The 17064-nt window shown below is 41.3% G+C and overlaps 1 protein-coding gene across 2 annotated transcripts in view; it reads left to right on the forward strand.

Annotated features, from left to right (window-relative positions):
* ACSF3 (acyl-CoA synthetase family member 3) overlaps positions 1 to 17064 on the forward strand; it is a 123370-nt gene that overhangs the window by 26832 nt on the left and 79474 nt on the right. For both annotated transcript variants that reach the window (XM_053719679.1, XM_053719335.1), the window contains exon 3: positions 741 to 896. In XM_053719679.1, the coding sequence (XP_053575654.1) occupies positions 741 to 896 (156 nt within the window). The remainder of the gene's footprint in view (positions 1 to 740; positions 897 to 17064) is intronic.

Genomic DNA, 17064 nt, shown 5'->3' on the forward strand with positions numbered 1-17064 from the left:
TATTTAGTTTGCTTCCTTCTCTTGTTATCCTTTGCTATAAGATTTATCTAGGAAAGTTCAGGAGCAGCAAAGAAACGAGGTTCTAGCTGCTGAATGGTGGCTGCATATATATGCTGATTGTCATTGGCTCACCCATGTGTTCAGTTAGAAACCAGTAGTGCACTGCTGCTCCTTCAACAAATGATAACAATAGAATGAAACACGTTTGATAATAGAAGTAAATTGGAAAGTTGTTTAAAATTGTATGTTCTACCTAAATCAAGATTGTTGTAGATACTTTAGATAACACCTATGTGTTCAGATTACTATCCTCTTCCATTTCCTGATATTTTTGTATGCTGTAACTGTAAGAGTCTTATTAAATTTAGCATAAAACCCAACACAACTAATAAACACAGAGGTAAGGGTGCACAGTTATTTTTTTTAAATAACAAAACCTTTTAAATAAATGACATTTTTATGAACCTAGTATTAGAAATAACTACTCTTTTTGGCTTCAGTTCTGCTTAATCAACGGTCAGGTTTAGATAAAGTAGAAATGAATAGGTGTTTTACTATTTGTTCTGTTCAAAATGTTTTAAGTACTTAGTTGACAGCTAAAATAGCTGTTCCAAAATGTAAAAAGTCCCTCTGTGGGCTGTGATGTGTCTATTCATCTTGCTGTGTACCCCAAGAGTGATGATACTACAGCTGAGACTCTAGTATATAAACCATGCTCCTTGCCATTATACCCCGCACAGGTGACTGCTTTACTGAATGAATGGGCCTGGACTAAGGATGACTCTATCTTGCATGTGCTTCCCCTTCACCATGTACATGGGGTCGTTAATAAGTTGCTGTGCCCTCTATGGGTGGGTGCCACCTGCGTCATGCTGCCTGAGTTTTGCCCACAGAAGGTAAGTGAAAGTTTGTTATTCTCAATACTTTAAATGTAAAATGTTCCCACACATCTTCTATTTATATTTTAGTATAGATTTACTTTTCAGATGTGTAGTAAATAAGGAATGATACAAATCCCTTATGGTGTGGTTTTACATTTTTTTGAAATGGTAATAGCACATTTTAGGGGTAGATATAGATAACATTGTGCTCACTCCTGTTGAGTTATTTATGAGTCAGCACTAATTGGCTAAAATATATGTCTGTCAAAAGAACTGAGATAAGGGGCCAGTCTGCAAAGGCTTAGATAGAAGGTAATCACAGAGATATAAAGTACAGTATATTAATATAATCTTGTTAGTTATGCAAAACTGGGGAATGGGCAATAAAGGGATTATCTATATTTTTAAACAATAACAATTCTGGAGTATCACTTTAAAGGTTCATATTTTTACATATGAGTTATTTGGCGGTCACTAATGTACTGGCAGATAAAACAGATGACTTCAATTAGCTTTCAATGTTTTAGTGCAAAATACAGTAAAGATTCTTCTGGGTGAAATACATAGGACAGTTTAAAGAAAGGGGAAATTTAAATCAGGTGGCTGGAAAAGAATGGAACTGAAATAAAGGCAAACGTTATCCAGTGTTGGGTTTGAAGAAGATTAAGTAGCCTCTTTTCAGAGGAGCGCTCGTCTGTCTTACAGAGTGGTAACTCACGTGAGGTGAAGCTACCATTAAGTACCTTGTCTCATAGGAAGCTGTGAAATCACCAAAAAATAGAAACATGAAATAAAATGTTAGGAAATTAGACTTCTGTGATTTGTTCTGTCTCATATCGAAATTTGAAAATGCATAGACACTCAGACACTTAAACAAAGACATGATCTCAAAACACACCGTCAGTCTCTATGGCATATTGAGTGACAAAGTGACAAATACATAGCAACCTAATTTCTTACCTTTTCAATCAATGTATGAGAATCATCCTATAGTCTTCCCACTCTTGTGTTTCTACAGAGACATTAATGCAGTAATTTTGGGACATAATCATAGAAATAAAATAATGTTACAGACATGCAATGCTCTAGAATAAGGGGATTTGAATAAACGTTGGTGTAATTATCTGATGATGTTGCACTTAATACTAAAATCATATGTAACTACAAAATGTCTTTCATATGTTTTAAAGCAGCATTTTTTCATTAATGAATTAATTAATTAAAGGACTATATTTGTGTAGGTATAGCCTCATCCCTTGCATGGAGTAAGTAGAAATCTCTCACAATCTTTGCTATAAACCTGTCCCTAGTTTGCCAGCCTCTTTGTGTGTTTTTTTGGCTTTTTATGCCATCATAATTTACAGGGGTTTGTTAAATAAGGCACACCAGGGACACACCCTTTAAAAAGCCTTATGAGTATATTTATCTTATTTCCTCTGCTGTAGTCAATTACATACAGATATAAATGATCTTCTGTGGAGTGTCCTATACCAATGCGGAGACGAATTGTTAGTGGAAAAACTATATTGAGGTAGACCTTGTGTGACGGACACGCTGGGTGGGGGTGTGGGGGAAGAGAGAGAGCCTCTGTTTTTTGTTGTTTTCTTGTTGTTTGTTTTGTTTTTCCCCCCAGTCAACTAGACGTCCAGATATATGGGGATCATTTGTTCTCTAATATTAGAACTCAATTGTTACGCAGGAATTTTAGGTTACTGTGTTCTGACGTGTTGATTTTTTTTCTTCTTGTGTTTACTATTTATATTGAAAAATGTAAGATATGAAAATGAATTCTATTGGCGGCCTGCGAATCACATTCACTTGTATGCATATGAAACTATTCATGATCTGCGCATCACACAATTGTATATTGCACATATGACTCTTTATGCATTTCTCACAATAAATAATAAAAAAAAAAGATTTTCTACTCTGATAAAAGGAATTGCTGACTAGCATGTTGTGGGGTTAGAGGCTGAAGGGGTGATTAGAATGAGCACAATTTTCTGAATAACAGCATAACAGGAGAAATGGACACAATATATAATGAATGGGAAATGCATAATTTTCTTCCTAAATAAAAAGAGTCCACAGCAGCATTCATAACTTTTGGGAAAATAAGAACCTGGCCACCAGGAGAAGGCAAAGACACCCCAGCCAAAGGCTTAAATACTCCTCCCACTTCTCTCATCCCCCAGTCATTCTTTGCCTTTCGTCCTAGGAGTTTGGCAGAGAAGTGTCAGAAGTTTGTTTTGTCTCTTATGGAGGGTAGTACTCATCGACATGGTATGGGAGCTTTAAGTAATCCTATCAGTCTCTCAGTGAGGGCCTGGATGAAAGTTTGAGTCTGGAGATGCAGGAAGAGTCTTTCTGCGAAACCATCCCGACTCATATTAACAGCTCCACTAGCAATCGGCGTTGTCGAACTTCGCTTCGCTGCCTGCTTTCTTCTCTCAAGTCCATGGCGGAGGCGCTGCTACTATTCGTCACACTTGAAGGGCCGTGTTCCTGTTCCACGGCGTAGATTCCGGTAAGATCGTTTCATTTTACTTCATCAGAATGTACTGTAACTTTTTCTTTCCCGTAAGGAACTATCTTGTGGGACTTATTAAGTATATTTATAGGGTCTCAGTGAGGGTATCTTGGAATCGAGGGTTTATATCTCCCGATGGGGATTATTGAAGGTTTTTTTAAAATCATGTTTGTTATGTGATTCAATCTGCTTATGTGTAGTGTTAACTGGGCTCTTGGCTAGAACATAAAGGTCTTTGGTAGTGACGCAACCTTATGGTTGGGCACGCTTTTTGGACTGTACGGTTCACCTTGTGACTGGATGTGTTTACGTTCTGGTCTTCCATTTCCGCATTCCTGACCGTGTGGCGACTATAAAATTAGAGTTTGCTAGTGTCTAGGAGGTGGTGAGTGCCCCAGCCATTGTGGGTGTCAGGTGCCGTTTAAGTTTTTTCTTTAGTCCATATTATTTACTTCTCTATCTAGTTATGGAGGATTCTGATGCTAAGTCTGTTCAAATTTCAGATTCTTCGACTTGTGAAGAATGTGAATTGGCCCTGTTGACACAGGTCAATCAGTTATGTTCGATATGCCTTATTAGAGCGCCCTGTTCCTCGGGCTCAGGGAATCGGGGGTCTGCTGAGCCATCTGCCTCTGGGGGTTCTGTCCTTCAAGAGACGATTTCCCTACCGCTCCCGACTGTTACACATGCGGGTAACCCAGATTATGTTTATCCCTCCATACAGGGCGGCGGAGATTGCAGCTCGTTTTCGCTTTCACATATTTTTGGAGATTATGCGTCTGCAAAGTCCAGAAGCTCGTGCCCGATTGTCCCGGGTCTACCGGCCTTGGGTGGGCCTATACAGTGCAGCTGTTCCTGAGTGTTGTGCCTTTCGTTACAGAATAGCTTGTCTTCGTGTTTTACTCAGACACATTTTTGAGTTATTAGAGGATCCTATCCTTAACGGATACGGGAATCTGCAGTATTCTTCTTTGAATGGCTCACCTCATCAGACATGAGGGGATGACGCAATCTCCAAACTATCTGCTTATTGAGGTCTTTCTTAGTTTTTTGTTGGAAGATCAGGGTTCCGTTTGGCTGGTCCTGCGGGTATGCCTGTTTTCTTTCTGGGCGTTAACCTTATATTTTCTTTTATCCAGTTAGGATGCCTTTTATTTTCGATTATGTGTTTCCTTTGGGAATTTCTGGGATCGATTCTCTGTGGTTGCTTTTTCGGAAGTATGTTAAGGGACACATTAGTCCTATGTTTGTCTGTTTTACCTTCCCCTCTGATGTAGGATTTAGGCAGCTTGACAGTTATGACCCCAGCTGCGGCTGGTCCTGCTGGGATTCAGATCTTCTGTCCTGTGGCTTATTCAGACACGTGGCGCCTGTTCTGCCTGGCTGGTCCGGTGGGGCGCTGAGTGCTCACAATTATTATTTGTGTGTTTGCTTTATAAGTTCAGATAAGCTCTCTAAAAGGATCCGTATGGCAGGAAGAATTGTGTCAGTCCTTATTCAGCCTTTAATCTGATTGACCGGGTCAGTGGAGATCCACTGCGTCACTCTTTTTGCTCCTATTTCCTCGGGGCCTAGAGTTTCTTTCCTCTCTTGGGAGGATTGGGGGTTTAGCACCTCCTTACCACCTGGGCTGTGTCTTACGGTTGGGCTAGTTGAACTGGTTCCGGCTGGTGAGGTTGCTCAGTTGGTAAATAACTTAACTACAAAAAAAAAGCCTGTTTAAAAGATCCAAGGTCACAGGTTCAGATCACTGCATGGCTGACTCAGCCCTTTTTCCTTCCGAAGTCGATAAATGAGTACCATTAAATTTGGCAGGTTTTTCTGGGTGCCGATGCCCCTTGGGCTTTCCTTTGCCTATTGGTCGGTTTCCCTTGGTCTGCTTGCTGATCTAGTGTGATGGATCGCTGCTCTGCTAGCAAAAACCACTGCAGCTATGGCACCTTGTCTGGTGCTAGCAAGTTAAAATCTTCAGGGTATTCCTTCCAGATCAGGGCGTTAGAGATTTGTTCTCTCAGTTCAGCTTCTGGATGTGTCCTGGGGGCAGGGACTCTGTCCTTCCGGCCCTTTTGCCGGCCCCCTTTGTCGGGAGGCTTATATCCTTCTTTCGGAAGTGTGCGCTAGATCTCTAGGTCTACAGCCTTGTCGACGATCTCCATGTGGTGTTTGGGTTGGCATCCGAGCACTGTTGCTTGTTGTTTGAGCTGGGTTTTTTCTGGTTCCCTGGTTTCGGACCTGCCGATGCTGGGGTTGGCCCGGCTGGAGGTAGGTCCTGAGATCCGTTGTTCTTCTCAGGATCTTGGGATCGCATTGGTCCTCGTTGAGGTTCTGGGCTTTTCTTTTCGAGACCTATGTGTAGGTCTGGCGGTTCGGTTGCTTAGAGCAGTGATTTTCAACATTTTTTTTGCCGTGACACACTTTTTTACATTAAAAAATCCTGCAGCACACCACCATCCCAAAATTTTACAAAATCACACATTGTAGCCTAATACAGCATATATTAGACATCATAATGATTGTCTGTGAATGAATGTCAATATGTCATGGTTGTAAATGATGCCACGGCACACTGGTTGAAAAACACTGGCTTAGAGTGTGCCTTCTGTAGTGGAGGTTTAGTACTCTACATTTTGGTAGCCGCTTCTAGCAAGTATTCTTTTGTGTCATCCTGAGGATGGCTGCGTGTTCTTGACTCAGGTGTTTACCTTTGTCTGGGTCTGCTACATGTAATTTTGCCTGAATTCTTCAGTGTTCTGAGCTTGGAGTATGTTTGGTCTCCATTTTCAGTTGTCCCTAGGCGCTGATTGATTTGCTGCCTGGCAAGTGAGGGGTTGCTCTTTTGAAACCAGCTGCAGCTGTTTGTGCCTTGATCGTGTGCTAGCTAGCTGTTCCAATCCTTTGCAGGATGTTGTGAGAACCTTTCTCTGTTCTGCTACCTGGTTGTAAACCTTGTAGTTTCTATATGGATTGGGCGTTGCCTCCCATTATTGTCAGGACCCATTTGGGTCTTGCGAGCTTGGTTTAATTTGAGGGTTCTCCTTTTTATGGCGTTTATGGTAACCTTCGGTTTTCATTTGGTTCTTCCTTGCCTTGTTCCTTTGGGAGTTCGGCTGGGGTTTCCTTCAATAGTAAAGGGTATATGGTGGGAGATCGACTGCTGGGCGACGGTGTCTCCCAGAGGACTGTTGGCTCTGTTGAGTCTGAGTTGTGGTCTCTAGCTAGGCTTCTGGGCTATCTGCTTGTCAGTGTCCTTGGGGCCTTTTTCCCTTCCTGTTTTCTCGGCTTCGGTCGAAGCGGGATTTTTTTGTTGGGTAGTGTGGTACCCTCCCTTTTGGCATTCAGTGTCCTCTATAGCTTGGGTATTGTTTTGCCAAAAGTAATGAATGCAGCTGTGGACTCTTTCCATTTAGGAAGAAAAACATAAATTATGCTTACCTGATAATTTTCTTTTCTTCCGATGGAAAGAGTCCACAGCTCCCCACCCGTCTTTTTTATGTGGGGCGTCTTTGTTTTTATTCTTCTGGCACCTTTTCACCCTGATATTTCTTCTACTGTTCCTTGTTCCTCAGCAGAATGACTGGGGGATGAGGGAAGTGGGAGGAGTATTTAAGCCTTTGGCTGGGGTGTCTTTGCCTCCTCCTGGTGACCAGGTTCTTATTTTCCCAAAAGTAATAAATGCAGCTGTGGACTCTTTCCATCGGAAGAAAAGAAAATTATCAGGTAAGCATATTTTATGTTTTTCTTCCTAAATGGAAAGAGTCCACAGCTGCATTCATTACTTTTGGCAAAACAATACCCAAGCTATAGAGGACACTGAATGCCAAAACGGGAGGGTACCACATTACCCAACAAAAATATAGAATAAAAATTTATGTTTTTTATTCTATACTTAACATCTTTCCAATTTACTTTTATTATCAATTTTGCTTCATTCTCTTGGTATCCTTTATTAAAGGAGCAGCATTGAACTACTGGGAGCTAGCTGAACACATCAGTAAGCCAATGATAATAGGTATTTTGCCTCATCAGAAACAAATTCTGATTTTACCTTTGTTTGATTATTCTAATTTGAGTGTTTTACTTCACACAAATATTGCTTAAAGGGATAGTAAAAACTTGAAGATTGTTACATACAATGCTTAATTATGCATAATCAAACAACTACATAATATTTTCATTATTTATTGAATCCCCTTTTCCTGCAATTAAGTCTGCAAATTGTGGATTTTCCAGTCCTGAAAACGGAAAGAGAAAATAGCAGGCTTCACAAGCCTACCTATGTCTCAAATCTCTCCATAATTTGCAGTTTCTTATATTGTTTATGCTGTAGCCAAACAATGGAGATTTTGTTAACACAACACAATAACAGTGGCAATCTCTGTTTTCTCTAGACTCATGTCAATATTGTCTCCTTTAATAAGTAACGTAGAGGGTGGGGTTTGACCATTTAAAACAATTGCAGCACACAAGATGTTAATCTGTTCTGATATAGTTCAGACTTTAATGATATGTTAACCTGTTCTAAGATTACTGCATGACATGTTGTAATTATGTTTACTGTCAATTTAAGCCAAGTATTTTATATCTAGACAAGAAGCTTTTGAAGTGCAATACAATTTCTGTGAACAGTGACTTACTTGTGCTAATGGTAATGTGTGGTTAGATGTAGTTAAGTAGCTGATCTATCAGGATACCGTCTCTCAACACGTTCTTAGAGGTGGACCGTGTCTTGTGTATAGCTGCTAAGAAATCAGCTGTTTCTGTGCTGGGTCATGGAGCCTTATGGCTGGAGACTTAACCAGCTGATAAAATTTTAAACCCATAAGACTTTCTGGCAGTTGGGGATTTCATGCCCATGCATCATCCCTGCTCAAGGAACTGTATCGTTGCTCTAGAATTTACCGCTGTTGATCTTAGCACACACCGGAGCTCCAGTCCTCATCTGCAGCGAGCTCTACAATTTATTTTTACTTTATGCTCTAAAACTGCTCTGGAGACCTGAGGGGTTAATTCTTGGGGGGAATAATGTATTTGACAATTTATTGCAAAATTTTAATCCTTTGTTTTATTCTGTCATTATTACATTTTTAAACACTTTTTTCCCCTTTTTTTAAAAGACACCATTTCCAGTTTTTCGGATTCCCTTCTGGGGACTTCAGGTTTTCATTGTGCCAATTATTATGTGTTCCTCTTAGTGGGTTAACCCTTTCTGTGCCTCTTACTGTATGTCTTTGCTGCTATCTACCTGTCCATACTGCATACTATAATTGCAACAGTCACTAGAGGTAAAGGAGCATCCTGTCACTAGACTAAAAAGCTGTGGGTAGAGTTGGTTGTTTTCTATCCTTTTGTCAATCCAAGACCCAAATATCTTCCTTCTTATTGTCTCAAAAGACAGATACTTTCTAGTTGAAGGGAAAACCTGGTTTCTCTTGGTCTAAAGCCAAAACAGACCAAAAAGTCTACCCTTCCTCTAAATCCAGATGGAAGTGCAGCCTTCAAACCAGAAGAGGTCCTGGTGGGGGACAAAGTGAGGCTTTTTTCTCCTACATTGGTGTGTCTGGTCCACGGCTTCATCCTTACTTGTTGGATATTCTCATTCCCTACAGGAAATGGCAAAGAGAGCACACAGCAAAAGCTGTCCATATAGCCCCCCTCTGGCTCCGCCCCCCAGTCATTTTCTTTGCCGCTCTGAACAAGTAGCATATCCACGGGGATGGTAAAGAGTATGTGGTGTTAGTTGTAGTTTTATTTCTTCTATCAAGAGTTTGTTATTTTAAAATAGTGCCGGTTTGTACTATTTACTCTACAACAGTAAGTGATGAAGATTTCTGTTAAAAGAGGAGTATGATTTTAGCACCAGTAACTAAAATCCATTGCTGTTCCCACGCAGGACTGTTGAAACCAGAGAACTTCAGTTGGGGGGAACAGTTTGCAGACTTATCTGCTTCAGGTATGACCAGTCTCTTTTCTAACAAGACCTAGTAATGCTAGAAGACTGTCAGTTTTCCCTTATGGGATCGGTAAGCCATTTTCTTAGACTCAGTAACAGAATTAAGGCTTATAAATTGGGCTCTATGCTGGTTAACACTTTTGTGGGCTAAATCGATTTTATTTATATCATATTTATATGACATTTGGAGTGTTTTGCAAACTTTAAAACACTTTTGGGAACGTTTATTTGCGCCTGGCAGTTGTTTAGACGCCTAATCTAGTCAGAAAGGCCCCTTCACTCTGGTATGCAGAGGGAGGAGGCCTCATTTTCGTGCCTCAGTTGCGCAGTTACTTCTATAGGCAGTGCATGCAGCTTCACGTGAGAGGGTCCTGTGGCTTAGAAAAGGACTCAGAAAGGCTTATTTCTGTGGTGAATAACCCCTAAGGAAGGTAAAAGCCGCAGCAAAGTCTGTGGCAGGGACTGTAGTGTGTTTTAACCGGTAAATTGGATATTAGCTCCGGTTTGCTCATTTAAGGGTTTAGAGACTTGAAATTTGGTGTGCAATACTTTCAACGCATTAAGACACTGGGGTATAAATTTCATAAAGATCGGATATTTCTTTGATAGTTTTTCGATCATTCAGAAATAAAGTGTGCTGTTTTTATTATTTAAAGAGACAGTAACGGTATTGTTTAAAATTGTTTTTATTGCATTAAAAACCTGCCTAAGTCTGTCTAACATGTCTGTACCTTCAGATAGCATATGTTCTGTGTGTATAGAAGCCAAGGTGGTTCCCCCATTAAATGTATGTGCAAATTGTGCCATGGCGTCCAAACAAAGTAAGGACAGTACTGTCACATTTAATAAGGTTGCCCAAGATGATTCTTCAAAGGAAGGTAGTGGGGATAGTTCATCATCCTCTCCTTCTGTGTCAACACCAGTTTTGCCCGCGCAGGCGATACCTAGTACATCTAGCGCGCCAATGCTTGTTACTATGCAGCACTTAACAGCAGTAATGGATAACTCTATAGCAGCTCTTTTATCCAAACTGCCAGCATTTCCCAGAAAGCGTGATTGCTCAGTTTTAAATACAGAGGATGAGCAAGTTGGCGCTGACGATAATTTATCTGTTATACCCTCACATCAATCTGAGTTGGCAGTGAGGGAGGGTCTGTCTGAGGGAGAAATTTCTGATTCAGGAAAAATTTCTCAGCAGGCAGAACCTGATATCGTGGCATTTAAATTTAAGCTAGAACATCTCCGCGCCCTGCTTAAGGAGGTGCTATCTACACTTGATGATTGTGATTCTTTGGTGATTCCAGAGAAGTTGTGCAAAATGGACAAATTCTTAGAGGTCCCAGTGCACGCTGATGCTTTTCCGATACCCAAGAGGGTGGCGGACATAGTGACTAAAGAGTGGGAGAAGCCAGGTGTACCTTTTGTTCCACCTCCTATATTCAAGAAAATGTTCCCCATTGTCGACCCCAGAAGGGACGCATGGCAAACGGTCCCTAAGGTAGAGGGGCAGTTTCAACGTTAGCCAAGCGCACAACTATTCCTATAGAGGACAGTTGCGCTTTCAAAGATCCTATGGATAAAAAATTGGAAGGATTGCTTAAAAAGATTTTTGTTCAGCAAGGTTTCCTTCTTCAACCAATTTCGTGCATTATTCCTGTCACCACGGCGGCGTCTTTTTGGTTCGAGGAACTAGAAAATTCGCTCCAAAAGGAGACTCCATATGATGAAGTCATGGACAGAATTCACGCACTAAAGTTGGCTAATTCCTTTATTTTGGATGCCGCTTTTCAATTGGCAAAATTAGCGGCGAAAAATTCAGGTTTTGCAATAGTGGCGCGCAGGGCGCTTTGGCTAAAATCTTGGTCGGCGGATGTGTCGTCCAAAACAAAATTGCTTAATATTCCTTTCAAAGGTAAGACCCTTTTTGGGCCAGAATTGAAGGAGATTATTTCAGACATCACTGGGGGAAAGGGCCATGCCCTCCCACAGGATAGGCCTTTCAAGGCTAAGAACAAATCAAATTTTCGTTCCTTTCGCAATTTCAGGAGCGGACCGGCTCCTAACTCTGCAGCCTCTAGACAAGAGGGTAACGCTTCCCAGCCTAAACCAGCATGGAAACCATTGCAAGGCTGGAACAAGGGTAAACAGGCCAAGAAGCCGGCTGCTGCTACCAAGACAGCATGAAGGGGTAGCCCCCGATCCGGGACCGGATCTAGTAGGGGGCAGACTTTCTCTCTTTGCTCAGGCTTGGGCAAGAGATGTTCCGGATCCATGGGCACTAGAAATAGTCTCTCAGGGGTATCTTCTAGAGTTCAAGGAACTTCCTCCAAGGGGACGGTTCCACATGTCTCGCTTATCTTCAGACCAGATAAAGAGACAGGCATTCTTACATTGCGTAGGAGACCTATTAAAGATGGGAGTGATACACCCAGTTCCAACAGCGGAACACGGTCTGGGTTTTTACTCAAACCTGTTTGTAGTTCCCAAAAAAGAAGGAACTTTCAGGCCAATTCTGGATTTAAAAATTCTAAACAAATTCCTCAGAGTTCCATCATTCAAAATGGAAACCATTCGGACGATTTTTCCAACGATCCAGGAGGGTCAATATATGACTACCGTGGACTTAAAGGATGCGTACCTGCATATTCCTATCCACAAAGATCATCATCAGTTCCTGAGGTTCGCCTTTCTGGACAAACATTACCAGTTCGTGGCTCTTCCATTCGGTTTAGCCACTGCTCCCAGAATTTTCACAAAGGTGCTAGGGTCCCTTCTAGCGGTCCAAAGGCCGAGGGGCATTGCTGTAGCACCTTACCTAGACGACATTCTAATCCAAGCGTCGTCCCTTTCCAAAGCAAGGGCTCATACAGACATTGTTTTAGCCTTTCTCAGGTCTCACGGGTGGAAGGTGAACATAGAAAAGAGTTCCCTGTCTCCGTCTACAAGGGTTCCCTTTCTGGGAACAATAATAGATTCTGTGGAAATGAAGATTTTTCTGACAGAGGTCAGAAAGTTAAAGCTTCTAAACGCCTGTCGAGTTCTTCAATCTATTCCTCAGCCTTCCATAGCTCAGTGCATGGAGGTAATAGGATTAATGGTTGCAGCAATGGACGTGGTTTCCTTTGCTCGAATTCATTTAAGACCATTGCAACTGTGCATGCTCAAACAGTGGAATGGGGATTATGCAGACTTGTCTCCCCAGATTCAAGTAGACCAGGTAACCAGAGACTCACTCCTCTGGTGGTTGACTCAGGATCACCTGTCTTAGGGAATGAGTTTCCGCAGACCAGAGTGGGTCATTGTCACGACCGACGCCAGTCTCTTAGGCTGGGGCGCGGTCTGGGACTCCCTGAAAGCTCAGGGTCTATGGTCTCGGGAAGAGTATCTTCTCCCGATAAACATTTTGGAACTGAGAGAGATATTCAATGCGCTCCTGGCTTGGCCTCAACTAGCGAAGGCCAGATTCATAAGATTTCAGTCGGACTACATGACGACTGTAGCGTACATCAATCATCAGGGGGGAACAAAGAGTTCCTTGGCGATGAGGGAGGTATCCAAGATCATCAAATGGGCGGAGGATCACTCCTGCCATCTATCTGCAATTCACATCCCAGGAGTAGACAACTGGGAGGCGGATTATTTGAGTCGTCAGACTTTCCATCCGGGGGAGTGGGAACTTCATCCGGAAGTCTTTACCCAGTTAGCTCAACTATGGGGCATTCCAGATATGGATCTGATGGCGTCTCGTCAGAACTCCAAGGTTCCTCGCTACGGGTCCAGATCCAGGGATCCCAAGGTGACACTAGTGGATGCATTGGTGGCGCCTTGGTCGTTCAATCTAGCTTATGTGTTTCCACCGTTCCCTCTCCTTCCCAGGCTTGTAGCCAGGATCAAACAGGAGAAGGCCTCGGTGATTCTAATAGCTCCTGCATGGCCACGCAGGATTTGGTATGCAGACCTGGTGAATATGTCATCGGCTCCACCATGGAAGCTACCTTTGAGGCAGGATCTTCTAGTACAAGGTCCATTCGAACATCCAAATCTAGTCTCTCTGCAACTGACTGCTTGGAAATTGAAACGCTTGATTTTATCTAAGCGTGGGTTTTCAGATTCGGTTATAGATACTCTGGTTCAAGCCAGAAAACCTGTGACTAGGAAAATTTACCATAAGATATGGCAAAAATATATCTGTTGGTGCGAATCCAAGGGATACTCTTGGAGTAAACTTGAAATTCCTAGGATACTTTCCTTTCTCCAATAGGGTTTGGATAAAGGTTTGTCAGCTAGTTCTCTAAAAGGACAGATATCTGCTCTGTCTGTTTTATTGCACAAACGTCTGGCAGCAGTGCCAGATGTACAGGCATTTGTACAGGCGTTAGTCAGAATCAAGCCTGTCTACAGACCTATGACTCCTCCATGGAGTCTAAACTTAGTTCTTTCAGTTCTTCAAGGGGTTCCGTTTGAACCTTTACATTCCATAGATATTAAGTTACTATCTTGGAAAGTTCTGTTTTTGGTTGCTATTTCTTCTGCTAGAAGAGTTTCTGAATTGTCTGCTTTGCAGTGTACTTCACCCTATCTGGTATTCCATACAGATAAGGTAGTTTTACGTACCAAGCCTGGTTTTCTTCCAAAAGTGGTTTCCAACAGGAATATTTACCAGGAAATAGTTGTTCCTTCTCTGTGTCCGAATCCAGTTTCGAAAAAGGAACGTTTGTTACATAACCTAGATGTGGTTCGTGCTTTAAAATTCTATTTAGAAGCAACAAAGGATTTCAGACAGACATCATCCTTGTTTGTCGTCTATTCTGGTAAGAGGAGAGGGCAGAAAGCTACTGCTACTTCTCTTTCCTTTTGGCTGAAAAGCATCATCCGATTGGCTTATGAGACTGCCGGACGGCAACCTCCTGAACGAATTATAGCTCACTCTACTAGAGCTGTGGCTTCCACATGGGCCTTCAAGAATGAGGCTTCTGTTGAACAGATCTGTAAGGCAGCGACTTGGTCTTCTCTGCATACTTTTGCCAAATTTTACAAATTTGATACTTATGCTTCTTCGGAGGCTGTTTTTGGGAGAAAGGTTTTGCAAGCTGTGGTGCCTTCCATTTAGGTTACCTGACTTGTTCCCTCCCTTCATCCGTGTCCTAAAGCTTTGGTATTGGTTCCCACAAGTAAGGATGAAACCGTGGACCGGACACACCAATGTAGGAGAAAACAGAATTTATGTTTACCTGATAAATTTCTTTCTCCTACGGTGTGTCCGGTCCACGGCCCGCCCTGGCTTTTAGTCAGGTTTAAAATTTTTATTTTTTTGTACACTACAGTCACCACGGCACCTTATAGTTTCTCCTTTTTCTCCTAACCGTCGGTCCAATGACTGGGGGGCGGAGCCAGAGGGGGGGCTATATGGACAGCTTTTGCTGTGTGCTCTCTTTGCCATTTCCTGTAGGGAATGAGAATATCCTACAAGTAAGGATGAAGCCGTGGACCTGACACACCGTAGGAGAAAGAAATTTATCAGGTAAACATAAATTCTGTTTTTTAGGAGGTTTCAGAGAAATCCAGGACCCTTGAGTGCTGAACATAATTTCCTAGGGTTACCAGATAGACGTTCGGTCTCACAGTTCTCAAAGAAGATTCCTCATTTCTTATATTCCCAAAGATCCTATAAAGACTAGAACTTTCTTTGCTTGTGTAACAGGCCTGTAAACAATGGGAGTGATTACTCCACTCCGTTTAGGGGAACATAATTAAGGGTTATATTCCAAACTTTTCATTATTTTTAAGAAGGAAGGAACTTTTTTGGACCTCAAGTCTCTAAACAAATTTATGAAAATTCCGACTTTCAAAATGGAGACATTTAACAACTTACTTCCTTTAGTGCAGGAGGGTTATTTTATGTGTTCTGTAGATTTAAAATATGTAATTTGCATATCCCTATTGACAGGGATCATAAAATATTCCTCAGATTTACCTTTCTAAAAAGGCATTATCAATTTGTGGCACTTCCCAAAAATGTTCTTTTGTGATTCAGACAGGGCATATCATTTAAAAAAAAGTTTCCAATTTACTTCTGTTATCAAATTGGCTTTGTTACTATGATATTCTGTGTTGAAGAGATATCCAGGTAGGCATCTGGAGCACTATATATTTAACAAACCATACCCATTATGGGTTTCCCTGCAGGGGTAATTTCCCTTAAATTGTTTTTCCTTTTTCCATTTATTACTACCCTCCAATCTTATACATTCTCTGCAATTATACACATTACCTTTGAATTTAATTCCAAAATTGACCCTCTCATAAATCAGACTAGAGCTCAATAGTTCACTTTTTACTCAAATAAAGTGGAGATTAATCTCCAAGTAAGTATTCGGTACATAAATGTGGATTGAAAATGGTGCTTAGGATATTATTGCTACTATGCAGGGTGCGGTGGCACCCATTCATGCCCAGGCATTGACAAGTCTCCCCCTTATAATATAATAAATATAATATATAAACAAAATAAAATAATTGTAACCAAAAGCATTTCAGCTATTTTTGCATGGAGCAATAGAATCAAGTGACTAATTACGTTTTCGTACTAATACATTGTTATTTGTTATTATATAGTTCTGATTACAAAAGATTTATGTTTTATGTTTGATGTTTTCATTCATGAAAATAGGGATTAGTGCAGGCAAGTTTTATACATTGTGATATAGTCAACAGGAATTGTGGTAACAATTAAGCAATTATCCAAAGACCAATCAGAAGCAGCACTTTTCTTTTAAATAGTTGAGACCCAGGATTAGAAGCCAGCAAGCTACGACTACGGCAACAGCTGAAACGCGTCAGCTAGCGCTTCTAATGCTGACTTCACTACCACTGTTAATGGCCTGTGTGACAGGCATGTGATTTTAACTTGTGAAAAATAAAGACAAAGAATTTTACGTTTTGTCTCCTGGCTGGTGCTCCTTTTTACCATTTTGAAGCTATCTGGAGCACTAACCCTTGCAGTTCCCACCTCCTGTTTCTTACCCTCCTACCCTTCTAGATTGTAAGTTCCCAAGGGAATTCTTCCTGTATTTACTTGAAAGATTTTGCACCCCATGGACAGCGCTGCAGAATTTGTTGGCGCTTTATAAATAAAGTATATTATAGATAAGAAATACATGGCAAGAAATAGTGCTTCCATCTTGTGCTCTTGCAAACGGATAACATTCTTTCAAAAATATGGCATAGGTATTAGAACAAATTGTGAGTCGCTGGGGCAGGCCTGACATAGATCTTATGGCCTCACGCTTGAATGACATATTTTCTCCTTTTGTGTTACCATCCTGGGTAATAGCCAGGATAATACAAGAAAGAGCCTCTGCCATATGTTGATTAATCCAGCATAAACTTGCAGGACTTGGTATGCAGACCTAATACAAATGTTTTTCCTCTCAGGAAGGACATTTTTCACTTAAAGTCCTCTTCTTTCATCTAGTCCTCAAAACTGTATATTTGACAGCATGGAGATTGAACTCTGAATCTCAAAGGGGGTTCTTTGATCAAGTGATAGTTACATTGATTCACACCCATAAACCTGTTACGACTTGCTTTTACCACATGGTGTGAAAAATGTTCTCTTCTGTTTTGAGATTAAGCATTCCTCATGCACAGACATTATTTTAAAAGATGGTCTTGGAAAAAGTTTATCAGCCAGCTCCTTTTAA

The sequence above is a fragment of the Bombina bombina genome, chromosome 1 (assembly GCF_027579735.1).
Source record: "Bombina bombina isolate aBomBom1 chromosome 1, aBomBom1.pri, whole genome shotgun sequence".
NCBI lineage: Eukaryota > Metazoa > Chordata > Amphibia > Anura > Bombinatoridae > Bombina > Bombina bombina.